General features: G+C 35.9%; 4 protein-coding genes across 10 annotated transcripts; 3 read left to right on the top strand and 1 right to left on the bottom strand.

Annotated features, from left to right (window-relative positions):
• Window positions 1-2,576: 2,576 nt before the first annotated feature.
• On the top strand, window positions 2,577-6,468 carry dare (NADPH:adrenodoxin oxidoreductase, mitochondrial). 4 transcript variants are annotated; one of them, XR_001847669.1, is made up of 6 exons: window positions 2,577-3,301; window positions 3,509-3,881; window positions 3,938-4,109; window positions 4,172-4,492; window positions 4,556-4,947; window positions 6,383-6,468. XR_001847669.1 is itself a non-coding variant. In XM_017617405.1 (5 exons), the coding sequence occupies exons 1-5, from the start codon at window positions 3,075-3,077 to the stop codon at window positions 4,882-4,884; spliced, it is 1,419 nt and encodes a 472-aa protein (XP_017472894.1). In that variant the 5' UTR covers window positions 2,577-3,074; the 3' UTR covers window positions 4,885-5,093. The 4 variants fall into 4 exon arrangements, 2 of the variants coding, with proteins under 2 accessions (XP_017472894.1, XP_017472893.1); XR_001847670.1 differs by lacking the exon at window positions 6,383-6,468 and adding an exon at window positions 5,316-5,333; XM_017617405.1 differs by lacking the exon at window positions 6,383-6,468 and having other exon boundaries at window positions 3,509-3,885; window positions 3,945-4,109; window positions 4,556-5,093.
• LOC108363883 (UPF0605 protein GA14893) lies at window positions 4,929-6,833 on the top strand. Its single transcript, XM_017617406.1, has 5 exons — window positions 4,929-4,947; window positions 5,125-5,251; window positions 5,316-5,730; window positions 5,790-5,952; window positions 6,383-6,833. The coding sequence occupies exons 2-5, from the start codon at window positions 5,211-5,213 to the stop codon at window positions 6,688-6,690; spliced, it is 927 nt and encodes a 308-aa protein (XP_017472895.1). The 5' UTR covers window positions 4,929-4,947; window positions 5,125-5,210; the 3' UTR covers window positions 6,691-6,833.
• A 100-nt stretch (window positions 6,834-6,933) lies between these two features.
• LOC108363884 (uncharacterized) lies at window positions 6,934-8,217 on the bottom strand. The gene is made up of 4 exons (XM_017617407.1): window positions 7,813-8,217; window positions 7,452-7,754; window positions 7,223-7,398; window positions 6,934-7,107 (listed from the first exon to the last, which is right to left on the bottom strand). The coding sequence occupies exons 1-4, from the start codon at window positions 7,915-7,917 to the stop codon at window positions 6,987-6,989; spliced, it is 705 nt and encodes a 234-aa protein (XP_017472896.1). The 5' UTR covers window positions 7,918-8,217; the 3' UTR covers window positions 6,934-6,986.
• A 1,941-nt stretch (window positions 8,218-10,158) lies between these two features.
• Window positions 10,159-20,241, top strand: Fbl6 (F-box and leucine-rich repeat protein 6). 4 transcript variants are annotated; one of them, XM_017617402.1, is made up of 10 exons: window positions 10,159-10,670; window positions 15,972-17,194; window positions 17,260-17,622; window positions 17,682-17,892; window positions 17,954-18,123; window positions 18,194-18,334; window positions 18,442-18,609; window positions 18,683-18,915; window positions 18,980-19,114; window positions 19,183-20,241. In XM_017617402.1, exons 2-10 carry the CDS (start codon window positions 16,010-16,012, stop codon window positions 19,520-19,522), a joined length of 2,946 nt encoding a protein of 981 aa, XP_017472891.1. In that variant the 5' UTR covers window positions 10,159-10,670; window positions 15,972-16,009; the 3' UTR covers window positions 19,523-20,241. The 4 variants fall into 4 exon arrangements, with proteins under 4 accessions (XP_017472891.1, XP_017472888.1, XP_017472889.1 ...); XM_017617399.1 differs by lacking the exon at window positions 10,159-10,670 and adding an exon at window positions 12,453-12,759; XM_017617400.1 differs by lacking the exon at window positions 10,159-10,670 and adding an exon at window positions 12,454-13,177.
• Window positions 20,242-20,766: the final 525 nt, after the last annotated feature.

The following is a 20,766-nucleotide window of genomic DNA, read 5'->3' as shown; positions in this document are numbered from 1 at the left end:
AAGCTTGCACACTGTTCTAAACGTATGTTTTGAGCAAATTGATGTTTAAAGCTAGCAATATATCCCATGTCCATTTTCCAAAACTATAATAATAAACATGGCAGTTTTTTAGCAATTTGGTTCCTGTAATTAAGGAAATATTGTAGTTTTGGCATTTTTCGAAATTACCATTTTATGAGAGGGACCAGGTTTAGATAAAAAAACCCTCGTACAGAATTTGGTTGAGATATCTCAACTTTTGCTAGAGTTATCGTGTACGTAAATAAACGGACATGGACTAATCATGTTCTCTTTTTATTCTGAGCATTTTTATGTATATATACATACATAAGTGNGAGCATTTTTATGTATATATACATACATAAGTAGTACATAAATGTATGTATCCATATCGATTAATTTTGGTTGTTCCAAATATACGTTATTTGAAAAAAAGTTATGGTACCCTCTTGCAGAACTGCGTTGTAAATATGTTTAGGAAACATTTAAATTAATAGTTAATTAAAAAAGTTGCTCAAAGTAATGGAACTCCTCAACCCCTTTAAAAAAAAACAGGAACCCTTCTGAAATTTTGTTTTGAAAGTTTTCATATTTTAAAACTGAAAAAAATCACAGTATACAGCATGATACAATAATTTTTAGAGGGTAGTTTCACTTCAAAATTTTTGACATAAACCGTGTCTGTGACAAACGAGCAATGTGGCCACTGCTACCATATAGAACTTGGGGATTATCGCTTGTTATTTTAGATATTTTTTAACAGAACATGTAAAGATTTATATGTTTCATAACTGATCACTTAATTTTTAATATAAATATACCTATTTTATACATACATTTTTGCCACTGCTAATCACATGAATAAAAATCATAAAAATGAAAATATGACAGCAATATTTCTTGTTTATAATGGATTAGATCCATCCCATACCACGGACTTTATCGGCCGCCAATTTAGATGTGCTCGCTAGTCTTTCCATTGCACCACAACCTATTGGTCAGAGCGATTAAGCTTCATGTACATATTTCAAGCGAGCCCTATCATTTAAATAGGCGGCCGATAAAGTCTTTGGTGAGCGGTGGCTCTTATAGCTGTGTCCTTTCATCTATTCCGTGTGTTGCAATATCCAGGAAAGAAGCAGTTAATTTTTTATGAAGAAAATTATTACAAAATATTCGAAAATTTCTCTACTTATATGTTTGGCTTTTCTTTCTTTTATTTTTCCAAATAAAAAGCTGGATTTTTTTTTTTGAAAAAGTTGGTACAACAAAAAATACGAAACACGTTTTCCGTCAGATAGCTAACATGGCGGATAAGAAGAAGAAGTGAAACTACCTTCTAAAAATTATTGTATCATGGTATACAGCAAACCAGCCATTGACAATATGCTTATTTGAAAACTAATACATGAAATGTTGTGAATATATAGGATTTTTTTGTCATTAACCCATAGGCAACAACTGGTGCAAAAGTACCTACAAATGTTTGTTGATATATTTGAAATGTAAATTTGAACAGCAAAATTCGTAAAACAAATTATAATAAAACAAAAATATTGTTAATTACTACGTGGGAGGTGGGCGTGGTTATTGGCAGATTTCGACAAAATTTAACACTAACCTAAATTATACCAAAGGCAACACCGACTTTCGTTAAAATAAGTAAATTTTGTTCGAGTTAGCGTGTTTACAAACAGAGAGGGCTGAACTAGTTCATCTCGTCATTCTGAATATATGTGTATATACGTACATACATTTTATACGGTTAACAAACGCGCTCGCTTATCTGCATAAACCGTCTTTACTTGCATTAATTCATGCATTATCCTCTTTCAAATGTGAATAATCGGCTGAACAAATACACACAAATTACGTGCATTTGAAAATTGGAGAGTTGTACCATAAGCTAAGTAATACTTCTTTTACCGCCTAATCGATGGGACCATTTTACAAAGTCAGCCCACCATTATTCACTCAAAGTTGTGTTCAGAACACGGTTTGACTTATGTAGGAACTGCATCCGGTCATAATTGCTAACGCTTCACGCTTCATTTGCTTGGAATTTCGTGTTTCTCGTTATTTTATTTTATGTGACTTGAAAATATTTTTCACTATAAGAAAATATTTAAATTGGATTTCATTTGGGTTAACGAAAACGACAACTGTGAAAAAATATCAACCGATTCATTCAAACAAAATGTCAAATAAGCATGTTTACATTTTTTGTTTTGGCTACCTGGATCACTGTATACTGTGAAAAAAATATTTAGTACAAAAATAATTGTGATAAATCAATTTTGTATATTCTTCTGCGAAAAAATGTCTACAATCGATGATGTATATGTATACATATCAAGATGTGTCTGTTTTGCTCTACGGTTGCGATAAGTTGCTTTGGAATAAATAATATTGCACGAGTCATTGGCTTTGGGTTAGTGGCAGAAAACTTCAATACATAAGTACATATACTTTGAAATAAAATATTTGTTTTTGTTTCAATTCCAGATATGTTCAAACTTTAAAGTATAAAATATATCAACCCTGGGAACAAATTATTGGTACTGAATGGAAAAAAAAGTGTGCATTCATTCTAAATATACAATCATGTGTGAGTGCGAATGCTGCTGAACATTCACATTCTATACTGAATGGCAATCTAGCATTCAATAACAAAACACAGTTTGTTTGTTTTGAAATATTTTAAGCCACTCAGGAATGAAGTTTTTATTTATACAAACCAACAATCAACATTTTGAAAGGAATGCCGAGTGAATGCAGACTATGTTGATTCAATCATTTTACAGCTCTGCTATTTTAGTACGAAACGTATTTAGTACTTTTTCAGCGAGCTACCAACACATTATACATGTATGAATACGCCTTGTCAACAGCGAATTGGAACAAAAACTTTCTGCAATCAGCTGTTTCCTAATCCCAAAAAAGCTTCAACAGTTCAATGGACTTCTCGGGGCGATGTTTTTTTCTCTTGTTTTTATCTTTTTCACTGATAAAAAGAAATTTCCTTTGACTAGCAGCGACAATCTTCCTAACATTTGGTTGACAAGCACAGCAAAATGCTAATATCAGGAAGATTGGCCATATCAGCAAATTCAAAGCAAATGTGGCTCAGTGCCATCAGTAGAGGATTCAGTAGCGATGTCGGTTCTGGTGCAACGAAACGAATTTGCATAGTTGGTTCGGGACCGGCTGGATTCTACGCTGCACAGTATATACTCAAACACTTGAATGGAAGTGTGGTGGATGTAATTGAAAAATTGCCTGTTCCATTTGGTTTAGTACGGTGAGATAACTTATTTTAATCCAAGCAGATACATATGTATGAATGATTAAGAACAACATATGTATATTTGTGCAAGTTTAAGTAAATAAGGTTGAGCCTGTGCGTTTTTGAATACGAAAAGTAGAAACTGGTTCGATGACCAAGGAACCGGTTTAAATGTAACTCACTAACATTTTTATTCTAATATTATATGTATATTTCTTACAGTTATGGCGTTGCGCCCGATCATCCCGAGGTGAAAAACGTTATTAATACTTTTACTAAAACAGCTGAACATAAAAACTTCAATTTTTGGGGTAACGTAGCGTTAGGCAAAGATGTAAGCTTGCAAAATTTGCGAGAACGCTATCATGCAGTTCTGCTGACTTATGGAGCAGATCAGGATCGTCAGCTGAACATACCTAATGAAGATCAGCCAAATGTGCTGTCTGCTCGTAAGTTTGTGGAATGGTACAATGGCCTGCCAGGTGCACAACACTTAAATCCCATTTTGGGTGGGCAAACTGTGACAATTTTAGGGCAAGGCAATGTTGCTGTGGACGTGGCGCGAATGTTACTTAGTCCATTGGATGTTTTGCGCGTAGGTAAATATGTGGTAGATAACCCTCTAACTAGTAAAATTTTCTTAATTCATAGAAAACAGATACTACTGAATATGCTTTGGAGACGCTTTCACGCAGCAAAGTCGAGCAAGTTTATTTGGTTGGCCGACGAGGTCCTTTACAGGCTGCTTTCACTATAAAAGAATTACGTGAAATGTTAAAATTACCAAATGTGCAAACACTGTGGAGACCCGATGACTTTACAGGCAAGTTGCGACTAAAATTCATTATTGTCATACATATAGATGCAAATAAAAATGGTTTACAGATGTTCCTGCACAAATACCCAATTTACAGCGGCCACGTAAACGCCTCACTGAATTGATGCTGAAGAGTTTGTCAGAACAGTCGGCAAGTACTAGCAACAAGAAACAATTCTTGCCCATATTTTTGCGAGCTCCAAAATTTATTAAGGATAACAAAATCGAATTGACCGTTACAAAACTACAAAACGATATAGCTGTGCCGACTAACCGATCTGAACACCTTCAAGCTGATTTACTACTCCGCAGCATAGGCTACAAATCTACTTGTGTCGATGGTGGAATTTGCTTTGATAAGCGCAGTGGCTGTGTATACAATGAATATGGTAAGTATTTATGGACATCTAATAAATATTCATACATTTAGTTAATGCTCACATTTACAATAGGTCGCGTGTTAAAGGATGCGGCTAGCAAAACAGTAGACAAGGGCCTTTATGTAGCGGGTTGGTTGGGTACTGGTCCTACAGGTGTTATTTTAACGACTATGAATGGTGCTTTCAGCGTCGCAAAAACAATATGTGATGATATTTTGTCAAATGAAGTGGATACTAGCAAAGCTAAACTAGGTTTGGAAGCAAAGCAATTTAAACGTCTTGTTACATGGTCACATTGGGAGCGCATCGATCAAGCTGAGATGCAAGCGGGGCAAAAACTATGTAAACCACGCGAAAAGTTTGTAGATGTTGAAGAAATGCTCAAAGTGGCTGGACTTTAGCCCATAGTACGAACGCAAAAATAACTAGATATGGAACGTAGAACGTAGGATATAAGTGAAAAGGTGAATGTCAAAAAATATATTATATTTATATTTTTTCTATCTTTTAAATTTTACTAAAACAAATCGTTTAGAAAATGATTATTTAACAGTCAAAAAATATTGTATTGTTATATAATTTTTTATAAAAATAAATCTGTAAAATCCTTCGTCCAAAATTGTATGTGGCTATATTGAAAGAAAGTTGGAACAAAACATAGAAGTAGTAAAAATACAAAATTTGTAGTATTTAAGTGAAATAGCATCGTAGAAACAAGGCCAACAACATGGACTTGGTCATTACACCTGAACCCCATTTCGTTCCCGGGTAAATTTTTGTTTTTCCATTTGCGTTTAGGCATTAATATTTATAGTTTTTTAATAACTCGCAGCTACACTGGCCACTGTCCACAATTTCGTTTCCGCGCTGGCAAAACGTATGGTAAACTAACACATAAACTGCTCATCGATCCCTGTGTCATACACGCGCCCGAGTTGATTGTAACGCCGTCAAATCGAGAACCACTATCGCTCGAATATCCCACTGTACATGAAACTGAACTGCTAAATACCCGCGAAAAATTTGTTGATCCAGTTTATCGTCATCCCATCATACCCGGCTATGATGGTTTCGTACCAAATCTCGCATCTAAAATTGGCAAGCGATATATTGCCGCCGCTACAGCGGGTATGGCCGAACACGAGTTGCTAATGGATCAGTTGCGCTGTGAACGCAGAAATTTACTTCATCGTGATATCTTAGGCAGTGGCTTGGGTGTGTTTGAAAGGAAAATGAACGAGCGTTTGGTAAGGAAAGAGAGTTGACATTCAATTAAGCAGCGTTATGCATTTCTTTTGTTTGTCAGCTTCCCCTTACATATTATCGGTCACCTTTAATACCCGTCAAGGCACGTGCAAGAGCTTTAAAAAATCTGGATTGTAGTTATACGAATAAGGAAGCACCTTACTCCAAATTTACTGCGCCACATTTCATGGAAAACGATGACAAGGAGAAGTATATTGTTAATGGTAAGATTAACTGAGCTACCGCCAAATTATATATGAATACGCCATGATCCTAACTTTTCCCACCTGTTGCTGTTTATTAGTTTGGTTGCTAAGCGCTACATTCTATCAACTGCCATATTAAAGACTACATTTTTTTCATTGAAAATAATAGAATAGAAATGTTTAAATAAATTGAGTTATCTGCATAGTTTCAATCTAAGTTCGTAATCGTAAATTATCGATCTAACGGCCTGTTTTTAGAACTACAGGAATTTGGGTAGATTCAAGTGCAGGAATTTTGAACGCTCATAGAACCATTTTTGTGCTACCATTGGCTCAAGAACAATTAAAAATGTCTTATTCTACTCGTAACTGACTATTAAAATATACTTAAATCGTTAAAAAAAAATAGTGTTTAAATGTGCATACATTTATGCTTTGCTTTTTTCAGGCTATGGCGGTCACATTCCTATGGCGCTGACGCGTTTTGGCGAAACTAACAAACAATTAACCAATTCCGCACTATGTGAATTCACCAATAACTACCATCATCGGCGAAGTGCAGAATGGTGTCCACAAGAGAATGCGGGCATTGGCAGTTCATGTCCGAATACAGGACACTTTGTCATTTACCATCGTACAATCGGCATGGTTCCTAGCTATGCAGGACATGTCCCTGGCGAAGCGTTCACATTCGGAAGGACGTTTGGTAATGCGACGGTAGATGCCAAGTATTGGTTGGCGCTGCATAAAAATTAAGTAGAGTGCGATATTGCTTGTATATACAAATTAAAAATACGTAAGGGCTGTTCAGGATCTTGTGCATGTGCTCTTGCATTTGCATATTCGTTGGATTTGTAAATTTACCACAATAAAATGCACACGGTTGCCATGGCAGCAAACAAAAAATTTGCAAATGCAATTCCAACTGCAAATCCAAGACCATTTCCACAACATCCAGAGCAGTCCTATTCATTTATGCTTTAATGTAGCTACGTCATATATTTATAATATTTATTAAAGGTATTTATGTAAGTTCATATAATTTCTGACTTTCACTCATATAGCTCGATTTTCTTCCTCAAATCGTCGATTTCTTTCAATAATTTATTGATATCCTGCTGGTTTTTTTCTTTTTCAATTTCCTTGGACTCGTCTGAACGCTGTAGTGTAGTGCTGTTTAAAAGCAAAAGCTATATAAAATGCTTTGAATTTTTGTTATCTTTTCTACAGCACAAATTGTGTAGGTTTTTATTATACTTGTATTTGCCAGCGTTTTTAACTTACTCACCCCACATCTGAAAGCACCGACTGGAGTGTTTTTATTCCTTCGTTTAATGCTTTAGACTCTTCATCTAACAGTTTATTGTTGGCTTGAATAGTTTCTTCAAAAGCATTGAGTTCATCCTCTGTATTCTTGGTATCTTCCTTTAGTATTCCTATTTTTGACTCTAACTCAGGTTGGGACTGGAGAGTTTCATGAGATTATATATTTTTACTTTTTTTCTTGCAAAAATTACCAAATCGATCAATTCATCGGCGGCCAGCAAAGCTTGCTTTTTCTGTTCCAAAATACAGCGCCCTTCTACATAATCCCTAAAGAAATTCAACAACACCTCATCGGCAATTTGTCCACGCTTTCGAAACGTTCGAGTTTCCCCTTGGATTCGCTGGAGCAATTGCTGCGACAAAATCCCACCACTGGTATTACTATGCGTAAGTGTGAATATTTCTCCAAGATACTTATCCTTTGAAGCTTGCAAACTCTCCTTTAATTGTTTTAAATTTTCACAGGATGATTTAATTTGCGTAATTTCGTCCATCTATCGTATATAGGGAAGCGCTATGTCATACAAGAATACTTGTAAAAAGTTCTCTTACCTGTTGTGTGATGAATTGCTGAAGAAATGTCTCTAGCAGTGGATTTTCCACTATCTCAACATCACTTTTGGCGACTTCAACAATCGGAAAATTCGGTAGATCCATTATTTGACTTTTAGTTGCAAAATTTAATTGAAATAAACTGCGATTTGGCAAACTGTTCTTGTAACGGAAGCGGAAACAAAATGGAGAACACAACTTCCACTGGTTTAGTATTTAGTTGCGATCCCGTACGAAACCGAATACACTATTTTTTAACAGATTTCATTTGAAATCGATCCCATGCTGGAAAAACTACTAACAGGCTATAATGGGCTGTTTTGCTTACACGGAAAAGCACATTTAGCGCATTTAGCTCTAAATGCTGCTCTAAATGTACATTTATCCATACAAAATTCGTCACCTAAATGCAACTCTATTTCTGCTAAATGCTAAAAGCAACCCTGTGATCTTCAAAAATTTCCACGATTCGAACAACATGGTTTAATGAGAAAAATGGCAACATTGCTTTTAGCGTATACAGTCAAGACCGATAGAATACAAGATTGCGCTGATTGATGTGAAATTCGGGAGAGTAACGGAAGTATGACGTCATCCCAGATTTGCCGGTGGAGAGAGCTGAGAGATGTATGTATCACTTTTGAAAATCGAACGAACGAATTGGATCTGATGGAATTGTTTATTAAAAAAATTTATTTTAATTGGTCAACAGGTGGCAACTCTTTTTGAAAAATAAAATCAGTTTGCACTTCTTCAGGTCAAGCGCTCTAATTTGACACCCCATTTTTGAAAATCGAACGAAGCTTAAATAATAATAAAATTATAAAATAAGCTAAAAAGAAACGCAGCGCTAGCAATGATTGACACAACTTAAAATTCTATTCTAAACTTAAAACTGTAAAACTTTAGAACTCTGGGCTAATGTGTCTTGGGTGTCCTACCTTTTACTATGATAAAAACATTTAAATATTTTTATTATAGTTTTTAGTGTTACTCCCTCGCTCTGAGCGAATTTTTATTTTTTGATAGATTTAGTCCGAGGAATACGGGATCAGACCTAGTACTAAATACTGACAAGAATTTGTAGTGTTACCATTGCGTTTGCTTCGTAAAAAGCTCCAATTCTTGGTGGAATTATACCAGGTGAAGTAATTACCGCAGAACTCCACAGGTAAACACCGATGGCCTACCAACTGCCATTTTGACGAGCAATATGATTGCAAATTTTTGTGTGTGGGCACTTTGATGTCTTGAAATAAGCATTTGTCGCATGACGCCACCAGACATCATTCTCTCAATTTCAAAAACTTGCTGAATAATTTGCTAAAACGTAATCATAAATAATCCAATAGGGAACATATTTTTATTTTTATTTAATATCAAAATTTCATTGGTGTTACCACCAGCACGCTTTCTTTCAAATGAAAATATGGCTGTCAAATTTTCAAATTGCCTGCAATAGATGTCAAGCAATAAGCGCTGACATATATTGCATTCCATGAGAAATAGGCTGTCTCCAATGGAAATATATTTTGTGACATGGTTATTACGACATCAGTGTTTTCCTGTGGAGACAGGGCCTTAGAGTGAGAAAAAAGATTATGACAATTTGCCTATAAAATTTGACTATAAGGCAGCCCAATGTCAGAAAATAAAGGGAGAAAGCTATTTTTGTTTTGACTGACAGAAATATATTTCCGAAGTCGATTTGCGCTCTCTCAACTGCCGTCACATCTTGCAACTTTTATTCCTGAAATTGATTTCCGAAATATGACAGAAGGGTCTTTCTGGCTGTTCACGCATCGAAATAAAGTTTATCTTCTCAATTTGACAGCGAATTGCGTAAAAAACTGGAAAATATTGCCACTCTAACACGCTCTTTATTTAGCGATGTACTAAACATTCGGCTTCGGTTCCCCGATAAGAATTGGANTTTTGTGACATGGTTATTACGACATCAGTGTTTTCCTGTGGAGACAGGGCCTTAGAGTGAGAAAAAAGATTATGACAATTTGCCTATAAAATTTGACTATAAGGCAGCCCAATGTCAGAAAATAAAGGGAGAAAGCTATTTTTGTTTTGACTGACAGAAATATATTTCCGAAGTCGATTTGCGCTCTCTCAACTGCCGTCACATCTTGCAACTTTTATTCCTGAAATTGATTTCCGAAATATGACAGAAGGGTCTTTCTGGCTGTTCACGCATCGAAATAAAGTTTATCTTCTCAATTTGACAGCGAATTGCGTAAAAAAGTGGAAAATATTGCCACTCTAACACGCTCTTTATTTAGCGATGTACTAAACATTTGGCTTCGGTTCCCCGATAAGAATTGGTTGTATACAATAAAAAAGGAAAAGTAGATGTTGACAAGAGAAAAGGAAAGCAAGCATCATGGCTGAGCAAGTCGGAATGCGAGTGGACCAATATAGAAATTTCAACACCAGTTTGTGTTCAACAATACATGCGAAATGCAGTCAAAATTATGATTAGTGAATGCATATACATATGAATGTATATTCAACGAAAACTTGTGAAATTTAATTAGCCGCAATATAAAATAAACTTAAGAGTATATAGATAAAGTGTTAAAAATACCATTGGTGGCATTTCACCAGTTTCTAACTGTACAGTGAAAAAGAAGATTGTAGTTTCAACCTGAAAACGAACAAGGAAATTTAGCAGAGTGCGTTTTTATCTGTACCTGCAGCAATTGGTCAAAGTAGGCGGAGTGAATAAAGCGAAGCGGAATATTAAAGTGTACGGGCCAGTGTTGCATATAGTAAATGTACGCAAGTAGTGAAACTACGGTAATCACATCCAGCCGACAAAAATATTTTTGGAAAATCATCAGAAAATGGTAAGCCATAGTGAAGGAAATGGTTGCAAAACTAAAATTTATATATTGCCATAAAAAGTGAAGATGTCGGATAATTGCGATAAAGCACTTGAGCATACAAAAGAGTGCGTGGGGGAGTGTGCGTGTGTAACAAGCAATTGTATACACTTGCTATCTCTTTTACACAACACTTGTTTACGTCTGCATTTGCATTGGACGTTGCAAAATGGCAAGAAACGAATCCTGTGAGAAGATAGGCTGTCAAACAGAGGTGAAATAAATATAAAATTGTTAAAAGAAACAAAAAAATACTAAAATCTACAATTTGGAACAAGTGGGTTACTGAGGCGCAATTTCAAATAGTATTGAATTATATAATACTGCGAAATTGATTACTTTAAAACAAAAAAAAATTCTATGCCGTAGTGATCATTTCATGTGTTGCAGTAGTAACACATATTTATTTAAATTTATTTATTTAATCAAATGCAATATAAATCTTTACAGACTATAAAGCATAAGAGCTACTACCCAAAGTAGGCAAGAATTTTACGTAGTTGGTTTTCGGAAATCCCAAATAAAATAAAACATGGCGCAGTATGTTGTAGATCAATAGTTAACCATTATCTTTAAGAGTAAAATAATTTTAAAGGAATAATATACAAGTTTCTGGTTAGAAACAGTAAGCGTGAAATTTCATCCGCTTACGGATTCCATTTTCTGACCTTATTAGGACAAGGTGGTAGAAGTTATAACTGCTATTTCGGTGTGGTCATCTCGAAATTAGCAGCTAAAACTATTTTCAGGTTGTCATTAAGTTAACAAAGACAACTAAAATTTGTTGTGAATCATAAACGAAAAAATAGTTGAGTTGAGTTGTAATCATGGTGTATTAAACAAGGTGTAATTGACAACTCAGGTCGGCTCTCCTTTAAGGTTATATTATGCCCAAAAATATAAACAAACGGTTCAAAATTTATTTCAAATAAAATTACACCATCGGAACTGGCAGAATTTCGCCTAACACAATTCTGCATGGTGTGCACGTACATAGAGGAGCGACAGTTGGCAGACTTTTTAGTTTGGGCGCAATCGCAGTTGCAACCTGTTAGCCAATTGCCCTAAGAATTATTATTTACATATAAAAAATAACATTAGTACTGCAGTGTTAAGTTGGTCTGCTGGGATTCAAAAGAGCCCGACTAAATTTTTGGCTGATAATCCGGGAGAATATTTCGGTTAATTTGTTGACATCAGTCCGAACAGCATCAAGTATTCAAACGGCATAGAATTTTTTTGAACAAATCATGCTAACGTCTTAGGGTTTGATATGTTATTTATTTCATCTGACAAAAGTTTTACAAAAGCTCACATAAAATGTATAACAAGGAAATTGTACAGTAGGGATTGTCGCATTGATATAATGGGGGTAGAGATGGCCGCCCAGTTTTTAAGTAATTCGTAGTTAACTCCTTCCTGAGAGGGCAGCTTTCGGCCGCGCTTCAAAAGAGAAACCTTCATCAGTCAAACTCCCCTCTACGTATTTCCTAAATTATGACAGTAATTTAATAAATTCTGTTTATGAAAATCCAACCTTGTTTCATAAAGAAAAATCCTTATAAGACGAATGATTCCGTATTAGTAAAAGATCCAACTAAGCAAAAGAGCACTTCACAAATTTTAAATACTTTTATATTAAAACTATTTGGAAATATTTTGCCAGGTGCGTTTGTTGAAATATTCCTATTAAAAATGGGAAAAGACTACTCCAACTAAATGCAACCATATGACTCAGTAAAGAGAAAACATAGCATCGTGAACTTTATTTTATGTCGTTCTTCGTCCACTACACAGCGATTTTACGTCGTTGCAGTGAAAATTTGTGTTTTTTCTCATACCTTGATAATAGGATAAAGTGCATTCGAACGACAAGTATTAAGTGTATCTAAAGTTAAATTCGTATTGAACAAGCTTTAAATCTACTTCTAATATGTAAAATTTTGATATTGAAAAATTAAAGGTATAAAAAAAAAAACAATTGGAAAATTTTCCCGAACTACGCGAACCGCATACGCGGTAGAGTGAATGGTTGCATCTCGCTTGTGTAAATGTAAATTTTGCTTATTTAGCGAACGTAGACATATCGCATAAGTAGCATAAGTGCGAGAGTGAAAGTGCGATATGGGAAATTTGAGAAAGAGACCGAAGAGAGAGAAAATATAATGGTAGTGGAGGGCGCCAAAAACTTGAATAAAAATCTGAATAGAAAGAACGCAACAAAAATAAACAAGAAAATTGTAGAAAAATTATTTCAACATAATTTGCAAGACGTTTAGTGGTATGAAATCGCAACATATATTTATTCGGACTAAAGTTTCACAGTAGATGATATAGTTAATTATTCATGGACTTGGTAAAGAGAATTAAAAAGATATAATTGTTACGAATGAGAAGATGTAAACAGTGAATAAATAAGAAAGCAGTACCACAGCAACATAACGTGAAACCGATAAGCAAAACATAAGCAGGTGAGAAGCCGGCAGTTCCTCACGCCTTTGAATGTAAACAAATATGTAGTGAGATAAACATAATCCATCTATGTACATACTTTAAAATTATTTGAAAACATAGATTTTTTATATAAAAATGCGAGCTCGTTCGTATTAGGTATTTATATACAAATACAACAAAGTATTGGCACAGCAAATTTTTTACAATATATGCAACAATTTTTATTCCAATATTTTTCCGCCAATTTTGTATAAAAATATGGTTCATCCTACAATAAAAAACATAAAAATTTAATTCTTAAACTTTGTCAACTTTTAATTTTTAGCAATTTTTTTACGCACACCATACAAAAAATTTTTTTCGAAAATACTTTATATCGTCGCTCGAATAAAGAAACAGTGTAAATGCCACATACACTATTATTCGATAATTGCACCATTGGATAGACAATCCTTTAATCTATTAGAAAAATGGCTCACTAATTTATTCCCGAAAAACGAAATTGTATTTGTATGGTTTGTAATGGTTTATAAAAACTTCCAATTCGTTTTTCTCAAAACAATACTTTTCATGTTACACTATTTCATTATTCCAGCGACGATATGGAAAAAATGCAAAACACCTTCCAGAAAAAATTCTCAAAAATCAATGCGATTTTTTACTAACTCCGAACTTGCATTTTTTTTATTAGAATTTAATGAGCAAGCAAGTGTCTGTTCGGGCGTTCACGCCTGTGGCTCCCTACTAGGAATTGCTTGTAGAGCATCGGGTTGTGATCCTTTACATCCAGCCGCTGTCCGAAGTGCAGTGTTTTGGGTCGGCTACAGCTTTATCTATTGCGCCCTACTAGTCCCCGGCGACCACACTGGCGCTGCCTAATTTAAAACCGGCTGGCCTATTGCCTAGTATATTGCCAGCAACGTTTCTTTGACTTTGTACCAAGTACTGCCGACTAGGACTTGAGGACCTTGTTGCGGCTTTGTACTTTATTGACAATTGCGGTTGCATGCGCAGAGAAGGAGAGCAGAATGTCGAAGGTTACCCCCAAGTATTTTGGTGTTATTCACCGTCGGAATTGGTGTGTCATCGACGTGAATGCCCAGCGGTAGTCTGACCTCTGTCGTCCAGGTGGTGAACAAGGTCGCAGAGGATTTTGTAGGCCATAGGGTAAGGCTCCTTCAGTCAAGAAGCGAGAAAGCTCGGAGAGATACCCATTTACTTTCGCGCATAAGTCATCAAAAATCCATTCCCAGACGTGATTATCAAACAATCGTCAGCGTAAGAGACAATCGAGAGGGAGTCTGGTGGTTGAGAGAGCTTAAAAATATAATGGTTAAACAATAATGGGGAAAGGACACCACCCTGTGGGACCACCTGTTTTATTTTTCTTGGTTTGCTTGATTTGTCTCTAAACATTACTGACGAGTGTCTTCGAGCAGCGTGGAGTGGCTGACTGTATCAAACGCCTTTTTGATAGATCCAACGCTACTAGGATAGTTGTCTCACAGGGGCGGTCGTGGTTTAGGCCACGTGTTATCTGAGTTTTTATGGCGTTAAGTGCTGTTGTTGTATCCTGCACTTTACGGAAACCATGCTGATGTTTTGCCGCGGTCAGGTGGTTGGCAAAATACGGAAATAGCAAGGCATCTAGTGTTTTCGCTACCAGGGGACGGAGTGTTACCGGGCGAAAAGACTCTCCTTTGTTGGCTGGTTTCTCCGGTTTGAGCAGTGGAACCACTGTCCCCTTCTTCCAGATGTCTGGAATGATGAGAGTGGCCATTGACAGGGTGATAATCTTGGCTAATTAGTTTACTCCCGCGGCACCCAAATTTTACAGCGTCAACATGCATATTCCGTTGTTGTTGTTGTTGTTGTTGGCAGTTGTTGCATATATAAACATTTTTAACGGTTGCGAATAGCGATAAAATAATTTAACACTTCTTTCGAATTGCAACATTTTTATTTTTGACGGTAAAATACGTTTTGTCGACATATTGTATGTCCGTGAAAGATAGACTTAAATTGTTTTGTCAATATGGACATACATAACTCATGAACAAAATCTATTTTTGTAAAAAAACAACTTCTTTCGAATTGCAACATTTTTATTTTTGACGGTAAAATATGTTTTGTCGACATATGCTATTTTGTATGTCCGTGAAAGATAGACTTAAGTTGTTTTGTCAATATGTACATACATAACTCATGAACAAAATCTATTTTTGTAAAAAAACAACGGATCTTTTTAGCCGCTTCAGACCTGATTTTTTATACTAAAATTTAAGGGCTAATTAAATTTTTTTTAGAATTCCAATTACAAGGGATTTGATGAAAATTTGTCAAGTTTTTAACAGATTCCAAAAAAGGAGGAGGTTATCGATTCGTCGGAATATATATGACCAAGTCTGTTTTGTTTTTTGTTTAAAAATTACTTGTATTTTTTTAAATTTTGTACAAATAATAAATTCAAATAAAGTTAAATGGGGAAAGTAAGTGTTCAAACTCGTCCACACATCCATTTGATCGCACATCACTTAATATGCTAATGAACAAACAAAAGAAAACATATTCAAAACTGGAAAATTTTTGGGATGCTATTTTTGTTGCCGACACTGGGTCGTATGCATAAAAACAAAGCAATTGCCATCGCTTAAAATTTCGTACCTTTCACTTAAATTTATTTGAACAGATCGAGTAAAAGGTCTGAAATTTAAAGAAAAAGCATTTGCGTAGGTTTTATGCATATTGCTAACTATGTATTTTTGAAAAAAAAAAAAAAAAATCATAAAAACTTATTTTTTTCGCATTTAGATAAACTACTTTGTACTTTCCCAGTAAAAGTAACTAAAATGGAAATTGAAAGAAGAGCGGTGAAGTCGTCAAAGTGTGACGAACATACAGGAATATCAAATGCACCAGCAACGTCTACACGTTCAATAGAAGTTTCCGAAATTAATTTCACAGAAACTGGCAGCAAAGATCAAAATAAAAGATCCGCAAATATTGAAACCGTACCTACAGCCGGAAACACCAAAAAACTACAGCAAAACCCAATAGGCGGAAGCAATGTAAAAACAATGAAGAAGAGCGAAGGTGTCTTGGATTCTTCCCCTAAATCAGAAGTTGCTTTACCTAAAGCGTTAAATGTTAATGCTGATACCGGGATTAACGATGAGAATGATAAAAGCTCTAAATCATTTTCCACAACAGTTAAAGCACCACAAACAGCTAATCTAAATAAAAACCTTACCGAAGATAACACCAAGAATACTGATAAAGACGGCGCTGCTGCCATAGTGTCAAATAGAGGTGGCAATTCTAAAGTTTTAAATACGTTAGTATCGGTAGACGATTCGCTGGATGCCGACGAAGACGACGGAAGCCAGAAAGATATTGTATCCATTGGCGACGATGATGCTGTCAACAGTATTTCCCCTTCAACACAGTCCCAAACTCCCCCACCCAATCAACAAACAACAAAAAAAGCAACAAATGCATCGATCGTTGCGGCCATGGGTGTAGCGGCTTCGGTGGTTGTTGCCGCTGCTGGTATTAGCGCTGCCATTCCAGACACAATTTTGTCACCACCCAAGTCAGAAACACAAACGGACGACGCTAATACGGCCACTTCATCATCATCACCAGCATCGGATTCTCAGCTATCTCCGATGACTGCCTCAGTTTCGGCCACGGGAACCACAGCGCTAACCCCAACAACACCACCAGAAGCACCAGATATAGCTGCAACTGCAACTGCAGATAAAGTCACTAGCGCTGCTACCAGCACTGGATCAACACCGTCGAAGGCAGCATCCAAGAGGGCTGCATCGGGTAGTGCGGCTAGTGGCGGTGACAGTAGTAACGTTGTTGGTAAACGCGTGGTACAACCCATTAATGTTGTTGCCAACGGCACTATGCCCAAGTCAAGTGGGAAACCGCAAATGTCAGCAATGAATAAAAAGTTAAAGGAGAAAACTACGCGCACCCCAAGGCAACGCAAACAGAAGTCAATCGTGCCGATATACGAAAGCGAGGTATTATTGAACTTATTGTAGGTAATTTAAAAAATTTGGAAATCATTCATGCTATTTAATTTTAGATAAGCGACAATAAAACTGGTATTAAATTGTGTATAAAGAAATCAGATTCGTCAGGAAATTTGGTGGCATCCGCAGGTGCGCCCACACCGCCCATTACTGGCAAGTCGACATCAACATCAGCAACAAATGCACCGAAGCAAACGCGTAAACGTTCACGTAAATCGAAGTCAAAGGCAAAGGTTGATAGCGACGAGAGTGAATATGAGGTAACACCGGGAAAGCGTGGGAAGAATAGAGGCGGTAATGGAGAACGACAGAAGAAAGTTTCATTTACTAGCGTGGAAGAACAAGGTGAGAAACACCGCGCATCCATCGAACAGGGCGACTGGGGCGCTCGAATACCACAGGAAATATTATATAAGGTATGGATTTAAAAGAGAATTTATGAACGTTTATGTGAAAGGTAATTATTGTTATGTAGATTTTCGCAATTCTAATCGACCGTGAGGGCAGTTTGCCAACTCTTTGTCGGCTTGGACGCGTTTGTACACTGTGGCGAAATGTTTCTTTAACACCGTCATTGTGGAAGAGCATGGACTTATCCACATGGATAAAGGACAAGTATCGCACAGAGCTCAAGCTGAAATGGTTCGTAGACAACCGTTGCAGCGAATGTACGGAATTAAATGTTGGTAAGTATTCCAAAGTATATAAAAAGATATTATTAAAATTATAATTACTCCTCTTTCTTAGCTAATTGGAAAATGTCAGATATAAATTGTTTTTTAAATAAGTTAACAGTTGGATGTCCCAACCTAACCAGCATTACTTTGTCTGGCTGGAAAGGTTTAACGTCAGATCATTTGGCATATCTAACTGAAAACATGCAAAAGCTGGAGCGAATTGATTTGAGCTCCATCAATGTAAGTTTAAAATGCTGTTAATTCAATTTTTGGCAGCAAACATTGATCGTATATTCTCATTACAATATAGGTGGAAATTAATGCAAGCAAGAGTGCAGTTGGCCCACAATCGCTGTGCAGTGCATTAAAAACAATGAATGGTCGCTTAACGCATCTGTATTTGGCACATAATCGGCTGGCCGGAATTCCCCATGTAATCAAGACATTAGCGGTAAGCACAAAGCTGAGAATCTTTATAGAAAAACTTTTTATGACACAAGATGTATCATATTTAAATTAAATTTTATTCTTATGTATTTATAATTATTAATTTTTCAGAGTGATTGTCCGAACTTGGTGAATTTAGATCTCTCCAATGTGACTACGCAAGCAATTTCACATAGTATCATTCACATCGAGAAGCTCCAGCACGGTTGTCCTAAGTTGAAGGTACTGCGTGTGACCAATTCACATGTATTATGGAGCAATGCAACTTTGCAGGAAACGGTAAGCACAAGCGTGTAATAAATGTATTGTTTTTTATATATGTATATATTAATTTCTCACTTGGGTGCATTAGATGGATTCGCCTGGTTTCCCCGATCTCGAGGAGCTTTCCGTGGCAGCTTTATCTGAGGAAAGTCGCATCTTAGGCGATGACCACTTGCAGCGCATATTGAAAAGCAGCTCAAAATTGAAACTATTGGATGTGCGCGGTTGTGCGCGACTCACACACGAAAGTCTCATACGTTTACCTGCGTGGGATATCAAGCATTTATTTTTGTCCTTCTGCTCAGTGACGCGTGATGTTGGGTAAGCATTGCGAAAAAAGTTTGCCTCTTGATAATATCATATTTATGTGTGTTAATTTTTTAAGCTCCGGTCTCGAGCTTATAGCTTCAAAGTGGGCGCATAGTCTCATCGAGTTGGACTTGGCCTGGGCGAATGTGCAACAGCCATTGGATAACGCATTACGTGCATTGGCCGAAAAGGGCAGCGAGTCGCCTCTAGCGTAGGTTCAATGCTAAGCAATGTAGGTAATACAGATTAAAGATACTAATAGATTTATTTTATTTTCAGCCATTTGAATCTCTGTGGTTCATCGGTTTCAGATGAGGCAGTTAAAGAGATTCTTGCAAATTGTGCGCATATGAGTTCAATAAATTTGTCATCGTGTCGCGGTCTGCCGCGTGGTGTCAAGCGTCTCATACAAGGACAACAAGAATTACAAGAGCTGCGTGAAGTGCTCAAGGTGCAGATGAAAGTCAAGTTGCCTGCACAAATGAAGCAAGAACAGGAAGAGGAGGAGCGCCGACAGCGTGCGGAACAAAGTGGTGCATCGGCTGTTGATGGTGATAGTGGTGGTGGTGGTGGTGGCGGAGGAGATGACGGTGGTGGTGCAAAGATTCAATCCAATTGATATTAAAGCAGCGCGGCATATGTTTAATTTTTCACATCAATGCAAACGGAAAAAAACCTACACTAACACAGAATAAATCAGTTATTAATGCAAAAAAAAAAAACAAAATTAATTCGTAGTTTAAATTTAAAAAAATTAACGCAATTGAGAACTTCAAATAAAACTAGATTTAAAAATTATGGTGAGCATGTTGAGTTTATTTGTTAACGTACTCAAGGCGAAAATAATATCTGTCTCAAAAAAGGCAAGCCGGCTGCTTGTTGCGCGCCGCGGTATAAAAGTATGTGCAGAAATTTATCTGCTGCTGGTGGCAGAAAGATATTGATTTTATGCATTTTAGCCTTAATTATCTGAGCATAAATTTCTTGTAATGAATTTGATTGTGCATCACATAGATTGCTTCCAAATTTAACACGAAATTTTTGTAAATATTAAGTTATTTGGCATTAATTTAATTTAGATTTTTTTGCACATACTATAACATATGTTGTATGTATTTTAAGTAAGGCTTTAAGTCAGATAAATGCGCCTGCTAACTGCAATTTCTTAATTCCTTCACCGCACGATTTTATAGTATACCTACGCAAACGCAAAGCACTCACTCGAGACATTAATGTCCGTGCTAGCATAAGATTTTTTTTTGTAATTTTGACACTAATTGCGAAGAATTCACTTTAGTTTATTATTTTAACATAAGAGTTTTGAATTTAAACTAAAGGTAAATAACCAGCCTTAGAAAAAAGGTTTTAAATAAACAGACATTTTATTGAAAACTACAAATACATACAAACGCTTGTTGTAGAAAAAGAACCAATTCAATTATGTATAAAAAATAAATCGGACAAAATTAAGAATTCCTTTAATGTCGATAAAATAACTGTGTAAAATCAGTCAGTTTTATTCTATTTTTAAATTTCAATCATACTATTATACGTAATATTAATTATTTTATATTTTATATATAAAAACGTTTGCAAAGTTTAATATTAAATGAAATCAATAAACAGATAATGTTTACAAAATGTCAATTGGGATAATGTCTTTGTTTGAAAATTCTCCAACCAATAATATAATGAAAGGATGTCTATTAAACTGTTGTTTAAGTAAAGATTTAAAGGTAGCAATATTATCTTAATAAAAATAATCAGCTCTATTATTGTTTTCGACAAAGACGTTGTCGTAACTTTACCAGCGATATCATTTTTTATCAACACCATAATGATATTGATTGATTGGAAAGGTAT

The sequence above is a fragment of the Rhagoletis zephyria genome, unplaced genomic scaffold, assembly GCF_001687245.7.
Source record: "Rhagoletis zephyria isolate East Lansing unplaced genomic scaffold, Rhagoletis_zephyria_1.1 Rzeph_scaffold_01401, whole genome shotgun sequence".
In the NCBI taxonomy this organism is placed as follows: Eukaryota; Metazoa; Arthropoda; class Insecta; order Diptera; family Tephritidae; genus Rhagoletis; species Rhagoletis zephyria.
This window is presented reverse-complemented; position numbering and strand designations above follow the sequence as displayed.

Excerpts from the sequence above, each read along its gene's own strand:
- Fbl6 (XM_017617399.1), top strand. The coding sequence starts at position 12,735 with ATGGTTGCATCTCGCTTGTGTAAAT. Across the intron at positions 17,195-17,259 it reads TGCCGATATACGAAAGCGAG|ATAAGCGACAATAAAACTGG; the intron begins GTATTATTGAAC and ends ATTTAATTTTAG. Across the intron at positions 18,124-18,193 it reads TTGATTTGAGCTCCATCAAT|GTGGAAATTAATGCAAGCAA; the intron begins GTAAGTTTAAAA and ends ATTACAATATAG.
- LOC108363884 (XM_017617407.1), bottom strand. The coding sequence starts at position 7,917 with ATGGATCTACCGAATTTTCCGATTGTTGAAGTCGCCAAAAGTGATGTT. Across the intron at positions 7,399-7,451 it reads CCGATGAATTGATCGATTTG|TCCCAACCTGAGTTAGAGTC; the intron begins GTAATTTTTGCA and ends GAAACTCTCCAG. Across the intron at positions 7,108-7,222 it reads TCGGTGCTTTCAGATGTGGG|CACTACACTACAGCGTTCAG; the intron begins GTGAGTAAGTTA and ends GCTTTTAAACAG.
- dare (XM_017617404.1), top strand. The coding sequence starts at position 3,075 with ATGCTAATATCAGGAAGATTGGCCATATCAGCAAATTCAAAGCAAATG. Across the intron at positions 3,882-3,937 it reads GTCCATTGGATGTTTTGCGC|AAAACAGATACTACTGAATA; the intron begins GTAGGTAAATAT and ends CTTAATTCATAG. Across the intron at positions 4,493-4,555 it reads CTGTGTATACAATGAATATG|GTCGCGTGTTAAAGGATGCG; the intron begins GTAAGTATTTAT and ends CATTTACAATAG.
- LOC108363883 (XM_017617406.1), top strand. The coding sequence starts at position 5,211 with ATGGACTTGGTCATTACACCTGAACCCCATTTCGTTCCCGG. Across the intron at positions 5,731-5,789 it reads GGAAAATGAACGAGCGTTTG|CTTCCCCTTACATATTATCG; the intron begins GTAAGGAAAGAG and ends TTTGTTTGTCAG. Across the intron at positions 5,953-6,382 it reads GGAGAAGTATATTGTTAATG|GCTATGGCGGTCACATTCCT; the intron begins GTAAGATTAACT and ends TGCTTTTTTCAG.